Source organism: Mytilus edulis, chromosome 4 (genome assembly GCF_963676685.1).
Source record: "Mytilus edulis chromosome 4, xbMytEdul2.2, whole genome shotgun sequence".
Taxonomy (NCBI): Eukaryota; Metazoa; Mollusca; class Bivalvia; order Mytilida; family Mytilidae; genus Mytilus; species Mytilus edulis.
The window spans coordinates 8,885,285-8,895,648 of NC_092347.1; the positions used below are offsets into that span (position 1 = coordinate 8,885,285).

At 31.2% G+C, this 10,364-nt stretch overlaps 1 protein-coding gene across 3 annotated transcripts; it reads left to right on the forward strand.

The window, feature by feature from the left end:
• The first annotated feature begins 1,809 nt into the window (after positions 1–1,809).
• Positions 1,810–9,126, forward strand: LOC139518890 (uncharacterized). 3 transcript variants are annotated; one of them, XM_071310562.1, is made up of 6 exons: positions 1,810–1,828; positions 3,552–3,662; positions 4,326–4,555; positions 5,270–5,420; positions 6,486–6,737; positions 8,139–9,126. In XM_071310562.1, the coding sequence occupies exons 2-6, from the start codon at positions 3,578–3,580 to the stop codon at positions 8,279–8,281; spliced, it is 861 nt and encodes a 286-aa protein (XP_071166663.1). In that variant the 5' UTR covers positions 1,810–1,828; positions 3,552–3,577; the 3' UTR covers positions 8,282–9,126. The 3 variants fall into 3 exon arrangements, with proteins under 3 accessions (XP_071166663.1, XP_071166662.1, XP_071166664.1); XM_071310561.1 differs by lacking the exon at positions 1,810–1,828 and adding an exon at positions 2,450–2,622; XM_071310563.1 differs by lacking the exon at positions 1,810–1,828 and adding an exon at positions 2,450–2,622 and having other exon boundaries at positions 8,142–9,126.
• Positions 9,127–10,364: the final 1,238 nt, after the last annotated feature.

Here is a 10,364-nt window from a genome sequence, read left to right on the forward strand (position 1 = left end):
ACCCTCTACTGTAAAAAAGATACATATGGTAATCTTTGCATTTGAAGCACGTCTTATTTTCTTCTACCTATAGGATAATACTCTCATATTAATATGTTTATACCAACACGATTTATCATTTGATACCAAAAAGATAGTTATATAAACACGGATATTTCTTAGAATTGAGGGTCATACTTTAAAAGTTACGGTCATCATTTACAAATTACGGTCATCTTAAAAGCAATTACGGTCACCCTTGTTATGAATCGCTGATTCTGTTACGGTCATCTCGATTGTGATTTACGGTCATCTGAGCGATTTTTTCAAATCGAATTTCCCGTTTCATGCACATTTCTCGGATGTAATTAGTGATTTCCGAGTGATTCTTTTATAAATTTACATCGTTTCAATGTATGATTTGTAAAGAAAATGATATAGAAACACTTTAACAGACAATACAGAAACTGACCTAATTTTTCATCCGACATCTTGGGATGACCGTGAATGCAGTTACGGTCATCAGCTTTACCCCAGTGATTGTGAAGAGCAAAGAGAAAGTTTACAAATAATACGTTTTGTTCCATTAAACAAGTCATTTTCGTAAGAGAAATACCGAAATATATTTTACGCACGACTACGGCAGGTAAAATTATTATTTATCATAATAAAAAAAAAGCATTTTTCAGTCTCATTGGAATATGTTGATTACAATTAATCCCAAACTTAAGAAGTAAGTAACTAAAGTCAAAATATGTCCGATCTGCCTATTTCTGCACATCAAAAGTCAATACGATCGTTTTAAAGTCAATTTCGTCTACCTCACAAAATCTTGTTAGGCACTTTTTTTTATAATTATAAGTTTTATAGTGGATTTGACATTCCCGCCAAAATGTTACAGAACAAAGGAAAGCATGCATAACAAAGAAACTCAAGGCTGGGGTGATCTGGTAGGTATGATCTGGCTCAGATCACCCCTGTTAGAACAAAGGAGCTGGGATGTAACTCTTGTTTACCGACTAGTCCCACTTTTAAAAAAAGTGTAAAATCAAATTAAACAATCAATCTAACAACTTACTTATTAACGAAAAGGGTTTAAACCCCAATGAATAAAGGTAATCCAACTCGCCCCACTTATCAAAATATCTTGCTTCCTTTAAGTACTATGTTAAACTACTGACAGTTGGTATTCAGTCGTCCTGGTGTAGTGGTATGTGTCGTGGGTTCAATAAAGATAAAAAAAAAGAATGTGTCGTGGGTTGATATGCTAAGGTCCCAGCATATACACTGGATTTTTTTCTGTGTAAATTTTAATATATAGTGTTTTCCGTATAATTGATTATAAGTTTTATAGCGGATTTGACATTCCCGCCGAAATGTTACAGAACAAAGGAAAGCATGCAAAACAAAGAAACTCAAACTGGGGTGAACTGGTAGGGGTGATCCGGCTCAGATCACCCCTGTTAGGCAGCAACCATTTGATTTTCTGGGGGGCGCTATGGGTTTTTTTTCTGGACAATTTTTTTTTTTCGCCTGCGGCGAAAAACAATCTATTTTTTTCGCGACAAGTCGAAAACAATTTTTTTCTTTCAATTTTAGCATTACATATAGTGGCAGCTGAGGGTGAAACAAACAATTTTTTTTTCTCAGAATCAAAAACAAATTATTTTTTTCTCCAAAAACTGGAAACAAACTTTTTTTTCCAAAAAAAACCATAGCCCCCCCCCCCCCAGAAAATCAAATGGTTGCTGCCTTAGAACAAAGGATCTGGGATGTAAAAATATATAACTGTATCATAATGAAACATACATTTAATGTAATTATATGCATGTGAAGTTGCCCGAAGAAGGTAAGTTCAGGAATTACTTCAAATCAACAGAAATGTTTAAAGTTTAAAAGAGTTAACCTTATTTATTATAGCACTGGTTTGACTGTTAGTATAAGAGGGTACTATCCTCAGTTCAGTCGTCGGTTCTGCGGAAATAGCATGATCTAGATAATCTTGTTTTAAATTATCCCGTTGATAAACTATGACTTCTAAAGTTCTAACTTCCTCAGGCAAAGTTGAACTAATATGAAATTGGCTATTTAATGATTCGGCCAAATAGCTCCTAACATGTCATCTTTAATATTTATAAAGACTGTACATCCATGGCTTTTAAATGTTTATGTTTGGTTAATGTAAATCCAGAAAAAAAAGCTTCGTGGGACGAATATTATCAAATACTGGTTTTTTTTTTTATCATTTTAAGTGACAAATCTCAATTTTGAAAATCATTATTCTCCGAAGAATTTTTTTTTTAATAAAACAATATAATAAAGTAAGAATAGAAAATGAGATAAAAAAAAATAGTTAAATTTAGAAATGAGCGAACTTCTATACTCATTCTCCTGAATTTAAATAAACAATATTTCTGAGATATAGGTATTTAAATGTAGACTAAATTTAATCCTCAGTTAATATTTAAATGTGACAATCGATGATCCACTCTTACACTCTGGTTTGTGTATGTACACAAATGAATGGGTAGCTACACAGTTCACATACCAATCAATTTAAACCATTGATAATGGATCAATGATTATAGAGTGTCTATAATAGTTAGTGTCAGTATGACATAATGTACACACAATTCAAGAACAGTAAGTTATTTTACAAATTATATACCATTTTTTGTCAATAATTATAATATAAAAAACTAGAAATCGTGTGTGGGCGTCCATGTCCAGGATTACAAAATGTACACTTTTTTACATTTGTCAACAGTTTTTCTTAAAAATTACACTAACATTTATTTCATACGATAAATAAAAAGTGAAGAACTTAAAAGTTATTTACGTTCAGGCTAACATGTTCACACTTACATGTATACATAAGAAGAGCTGACCACGTCTTTCATATGCAGAAAATACATGTATAATAACCAATGTCCAAATATAAAAAAAGAAGATGTGGTATGATTGCCAATGAGACAACTGTCCACAAGAGAAAAAAATAACAGACATTACAACTATACGTCACCGTACGGCCTTCGACAAGGAGCAAAGGTCATCCCGCATAGTCAGCTATAAAAGGCCCCAATATGACAATGTAAACAATTCAAACGAGAAAACTTGCGGCCTTATTTGTATAAAAAAATTAACGAAAAACAAATATGCTACACTTAAACAAACGACAAGCACTGAACTACAGTGTCCTGACTTGGAACAGGCACATACATTTCAAAACTTGTACAGGACAATCTAGACTAAAACTGAACATTTCAAAACTTATACAGGACAATCTAGACTAAAACAGACCATTTCAAAACTTATACAGGACAATCTAAACTAAAACAGAACATATCAAAACTTATACAGGACAATCGAACCTTAAAACAGATCAACGAAAACAGACCATTCATAAAAAAAAACAGGACAATCTTAACTAAAAGAAGACAATGAAATCGTTCTCAGTTTTGGAGAGATTGGAACGGTGGTTTAAATACACGTAATGCAATATTTATGAGATCGACTTAAGACAAAGTGCTACATGTATGAATCGCACTGATCACGAAAGCTTTTTTTTTCAGTGCAAAGCTGATATTTATATAACACCATGAAGATGAGAACTTACGTGGATATAATTACTGTGACAATATGTATGATTTTAAGTAGAACTGTTACTTGTTATACAGTCGACCGTAAGTACAGTCACTATTGGTGTCTTGGTATGAAGTATACTGGGTATAAATAAGGAATACATATCGTTTGGATTTATTATTTTAAACTAAATGTAAACTTTTCAGTAATAATTATATGGCATTACTGAACATGTTTCAGACATTAAATATAATTTACATTGTCAGCGCTTCACCTTAAAGCTTGCAGCACAAGACACAATTCGATAAAGTTTTATACAATAATTATGTTGATGTAATTTAAAAGCATATACATTTATGGACATCTTTAACAACGCCGAGTCAATCTGTATATATCACTAGGTATCAGAAATACTATCTGTAAATTAAGCTTTGTCATTGAATCAACCATAATATAATAATCCGCCACGGAGATATATAAAAAAGAATAATTATATATATATATGAAAAAAGACACGGTGCTATATAAAATAATATATTTCATTAAGATCACGATCCTACACGATCAGCGAACAAACAAGGGATGGCCAATTCTTAAGTGATTACATACAAGTTAAAAACTAGGTCATATTTTAAATGCTTTATTTGCTTATCATATTCACACTTTACGTAAATTTGTACTACATACAGCAAGCTGAAGGACTGTAAAATAAAACGCTTGCATTCCCTATTACATTAATTTCTTTATTGTGTTTCTACTTTTAGTATCATTTAATTCTTACAATTGCGATGAATACGCAAGAAGAATACCATTAGATAAAGAATATACCCTAACTTGGTTAGGAAAAACAGATCCCAAAATATGTACTTTTAACTTCACTGGTGGCGATAACGGACAATGGTTTACTAATTATAAAGTTTGTTTTGAGACTGAACAATATGACTTGCCATCGTTTGATGTAGAATTAGTTGTTTCTAATGGTACCGAAAAATGGGTAAGTATACATGTTTAAATATATACAAAAATTGTATTTAATATATTATTAACTGAATTTTAAAATAAAGTGAAACGAAAAGTTAACATCAATATTTTTTACTTTCTCATTTAGCGTTTGACAGAGAAGCATTTTATTCAAAACTATAAAACTGTGGTTTTACTTAATAGGAAAACGAATTAGCAACCTTCTGCATTTAAGGTTATAAAAGTTAATTTTATGTGTCAACAAAGTAATGAATGAACATTATCAAAACACTACTTAAATGAACGAAAGAAAGAGTTATGGTCAAGCAGACAACAATACCACGACAAAGGAAAGTATCATTCTCGTGTAACAGATGTAGCAGATGTATTATAATACAAAATCAGTGACTTGTTTTGAATTTTCTCTTCGACTGTTTTAAATTGTATGCGCTATACTAGTAATAGAAATATGATTTTTTTTATACAATGTTTTTACATATAAATGCATTAATTAAGTCCTGTAGAATATTGTGTTTTCCGGTCTGTGCGCCCATCATATGGAGTCTTTCAATGTTGTATACAATTTAGTTGAGGTCACAAAACTGGAATATAACAGTTGTATGTTCAATATGATATGTGAACGTTTGAAAATATATTACTTATCCCTAATTACATGGAAATGGGATAAAGAGAGTGGGACATGGTGGTTTTTTTTTTAAATAACTATAATCTTTTGTTTACAATGCAGGTATACGATAGTTCAGATTCAGGAATTGAAAGCAAATGTGTAAACAAAGCTAAGGATATGATGTTTAAGCTTGTAGTGTCAAAGAATTATCAGGAGTCCACGTGGAATCTGAAATTAAAAATAACATCACAAACATTTGTAGATCCGAAAGGTATGTTTATATGCTGTCACAGTGAGATTGAAAATGAATTTGGCCTATAATATACACTATAGCCAGATTTTATTGATATTATTTACTGTATTAATGTTATCATAAAACATTGAAGATTTTTTGTCATAGGGTCTGTGTATTTGTCTCACTAAAAAAAACAACAGTTGATGAAACTTCAAATGAATGTTGAATTTAGTGATGAAAACTCTTATAATATTAACCGCTACAAACTAAAAAAATAATTCCCACCGTTTTACCAGTACTATTAAAGATCTTGTAACTTATCATCACACGTGCTAATGAGGACAACTTTTATACATTGATAGTATTGCTAACTGCAAATGATTTTATATATTTCATATCGCGCTATCTGGAAACGTCAGAAAGCATCTCACATTCATCAACTTTTGTGTGTTATTTTAATTGTATTTTAAAACAAATACGTATATCCGTAGTCCTTGTAGTAGGTTTCTTATGAAACGCTGAGTTGTAGCTTTTTTACATGCCGATAGAGGATATTAAGTAGATAAAGATTGATGTTATTTTTTTTTTAAACATTTCACTATTTTGTCAGTTGCTTGATATTAATAAAGTGTTTACACCTTTTGCTTGATAATAAAATGTTTATGCCTTTTCTTGTATTTAGGCTTGCTGTTTTAACATGTTAAAACACGTTTGGATACTTTCTCGATCTAGCTCTCTTCAGCTTAAAATTATTCATTTTAAAATACATAGGCACTTCTGCAGGATATAAATTTATATTTTGGCCTTGTAATGTGGACAAAATCTTGTGAAATGGAACTGAATATTTTCCTAGTAAAATACAAGATATAATCATTTACAAATATTGAGACACGAAGAAAATAAGCTGACCTAGCAACAGCCAGGCAAAAATACACTCGAAAAATCTTCATGGTTTGCAGACAAACTAATGGGCGTCCCTTAATCTCAAAGGCGTGGTGTACATATTTTAACGTAATCTATATTTGTCGAGTTCTCAAACTGTACATCGAAATTAAATGTTCTTATTTAAATACTTTTTTAAATCTTTATATTTGATTATAGTTGGACAAATTTTGGACCAAATACTAAGTGTAATAGAAGATATTATTCCAGTGGCAATTGTTGGGATTGTTGTGTTCTGTGTATTCAGTAACCAACGTGCACGGGAGCAATGTCGTTCTATGCTAACGAGTGTTATAGACAAAATAAAGGGAAATAACTCAAGGCAGGGACGTGATCCAGAAGTAAGGAGAGACTCAGAACATTCTGTTCGTTTACATGTAGACGAAACACAACTAAGTGATAACTCAAGCGGTAAGTAAATTGGTTTATAATTAAGTATCAAAGAACAGGTTTCTCTCTAAGCTGGCCTCTAAACAAAAAATGTTGTATGATACTGGTTCTGAGAAAATTGATGCTGAATGTTTGATGTTGCCATGGAATAAAATGGCCACGTATTCCTTTAAGTCTCAGTTTGCTTGAAAAATACATACATGTGGAATACTGAAATCGGTATATTTTTCTTATGTTTAATACAAATACTAGCATACTGATGAAGCGTCATTTATATACGATAAACACTATATATAAATGATTACCTTTCAATTTGCAAAAAATAAATAAAAGTTAACGAGGAGCAATATGAAAATATATAGGGAAGATAAAAAAGTATACAAAACGAAGAAAATCTGACAAACATTATGACAAAAGAACAAGAACATAAGAACGAACAACTATAGGACTGTACAGTTCTTATAATATACAAGGACATAAGAACGAACAACTATAGGACTGTACAGTTCTTATAATATACAAGGACATAAGAACGAACAACTATAGGACTGTACAGTTCTTATAATATACAAGGCCATAAGAACGAACAACTATAGGACTGTACAGTTCTTATAATATACAAGGACATAAGAACGAACAATTATAGGACTGTACAGTTCTTATAATATACAAGGACATAAGAACGAACAACTATAGGACTGTACAGTTCTTATAATATACAAATATAAAACAGAAGATTAAGCAACACGAACCCCAACGCAAACTCAGTTTGAACTCAAGTGTTTGATAGTAATAATTAGTTTCTGATCCACAAATATGACACACGCACACACACCATCCCACCCCACCCCAACCCAATTCATACCCCATCGACGTGTAGATAGTATAACGTGAACGTTTGGAATGACGACTCAGTTCTCCAGGACCAAGGATCATAGACAAGACTCGGTTGATAAAACACAGGCATTGCATTTGAAAACTAATTTGGCACTACAAACAACAATGAATATTAGAGCCTGAAGACAACACGAGAAACTCAGCGTTTAGAGTAAAACTAGGAGTGAAATCGCGTGTTTCTGAAGAAGAAGCATACCCACGTGCATGTTGTTTTTTTATGGCAACTAAAGTTGCATTCGATGGTTCATAATTAAAGAAGAGGAAACAAAGTATTGATGAAAAACTTGAGCATGAGAACATAGTTATATATATTTATAAATATAACCTTTTCCCCCGTAGAGCCTCAAATCTCTGCACATTTTCCTGTTCATCGTATCAAATAATTCACAAAGGTTTACAATTAAACTGAAAACACTGCCAATGATCGTGTACCGTTGGAAAACCCATACATTGTGAACCTTTTACGTATTGTTATATGTATATTTGTTTTTAAAAAAAGACAAAAAAAAATTTCTGTTATTTCAGCAGAGACAGTTAGTTTACAAAACATTCCTATAGAGCCAGATGGGCCAGCTATACCTCAGTCAAACAGTTATTTACCGGATGCACCGCCTCCTAGCTATGATGAAGTTGTCAAAAATACAAATAATGACATTAGTAAATGTTAATATACATACGTGCGTGTACTTTAGTATAACCAGCAATTCCTTTTCTAACGGAAAGCTATTATAGTAATATATTTCAATAGACATCACTGACTCCAGTATATACATCTACGAAAACTCAGGAAGAATTTGCTTAATATTTTTTTTTTCTACATGACAAGTGAAATCTTCAACATATTAATTCCGATGTAGCTTCTAGTATTTCACATGTTTGATGGTAATTCTATTTTTGACGATCATCGTTTAACAGTATAACTTTGATGCGCTTTATCAAATATCTAATTGACAATGATTATTAATGGATTTGTAGAATCGGGCAATTCATCCTTCCAAATGGAACATCATTGTAGACAAGACATCGATTATTATACAAATCATTCGTAAATCCACTAGCTTGTTTCAGACAACTATATCTGTATTCAAAATATTTATTCAAAATTCTTGATTTTATTTTGTGTACAAAATTGCATAATCAATAAACTTATCATAGTTTGATGTCACCAAGACCTGTTAACTGTATCACTACTGATTCAATTTCTTAGTGTTTTTATATTTTTTAGATAATGTATTGAAGGAACATTTTTGTATTTTTTTTTAAAGAAAAAAGACTAAAAAGGTTTTCAGTATCTTGTGTTTGGTATTTCAATTAAAACTCAGTGTAATAATGCTTAAAGTTTGTTCATACTGATTAAAACATCGTTTATCAAAATCCGTATTAAAATACTTCTGTAGAATTTCAATATTTATTTTTATTTTTAGTTCGAGTTATATATTCTCATTATTCTGGGAAAACGAAGTATTGTTGAATTGTTTCATAAAATAAACTGACATAACATAAAGTTACAAAAGTAGTTATACCTTCTTTAAAGAATATATATACATGTATGACATTCATTTTTTTCTCACAAAAGTCTCAAAATATACCAGTTACAAATGTCAAGCTTCCAGTGGAGTGGTTGACTGCTGTGCAACGACAGAGCTGGCTGTTAGTCTCTCTTATATTTATTCTTTTCGGTTTGTATCTATGGAAAAACAAACTGCTTAATTGTTCATGTCTCTAGACTAGTTTAAATAATATGCAGAATTTCAAATAACCGTTCCGTGATCATTCGTGATATAGCAGTCTTTGACATAAGACAATACAATGCATCTAGAAAATAATATAAAGTTTAAATAGCAAGTTTAAAATAGTCGCACTTAAAGCCGACATGTCCAGATTGGAGAAAAAGTTATCGTTTTATACCACAACATACAGACCAAAAAGTTCATGCATTTGACTGATTTCGTTCTACAGTTGCTGTACTTCTTCTTTCATCTAGTTGGCAATACTAATTCATAGCATATACTCAATATATCAATTCAATTGGTCATTTTTAAAGTACGTATGATCGATTTATTGATATTGAGTTCAAATACATTTTATGCAATATTTGCCGTAGACAGACTAGACTATTTCTGATGGAAAAATAAAGTCTATGTCATATACATGTAGCTTTACATAGATCGTACTTTCTTTAATTATGCGTAATCTATGTGCAAAGTGCCACATACTCATTGAAATTATATTGAGAAACCAGCTGTTTTGCCGGTTTTTTTTATGATACTATATCACATTTATTATACACAAATGACCTGACCAGATTCATGCGTCCGATTTGTTTAACCATGAAGTCATTTGAAATGCTCAATCCTAAATATTGTACACAGGCAAAATTTGCTCACATTAATTTCACATGAATCTCGCATAAAATTCGCATGAAAAATTTCACCTCAATCGAGCTTATGATAGTTTAGATAGTTTATTCTCACAAAACCATGCAAGTACAAAGGTTACAGAGAAGTTAAAAAAAAATTATACATAAAAATAAAAAATTTCGGATGAGATAACATATAAAAGAATATATATATAGACTTATATAGTCAAACTCACGTGAAAATTTTCATGTGAATTTTACGTGAATTGAGATTCACATGAATCTGATGTGAAAATTTTCACATGTATTTCATAGCAAATTTACCTGACGATATCGGGATATAGGTATTTAGTCGGATCTTAACACGTACTTGTGATTTGTTTAAAACCGGT

Excerpts from the sequence above, each read along its gene's own strand:
- LOC139518890 (XM_071310562.1), top strand. The coding sequence starts at position 3,578 with ATGAAGATGAGAACTTACGTGGATATAATTACTGTGACAATATGTATG. Across the intron at positions 3,663-4,325 it reads TACTTGTTATACAGTCGACC|TATCATTTAATTCTTACAAT; the intron begins GTAAGTACAGTC and ends TTCTACTTTTAG. Across the intron at positions 5,421-6,485 it reads AACATTTGTAGATCCGAAAG|TTGGACAAATTTTGGACCAA; the intron begins GTATGTTTATAT and ends ATTTGATTATAG.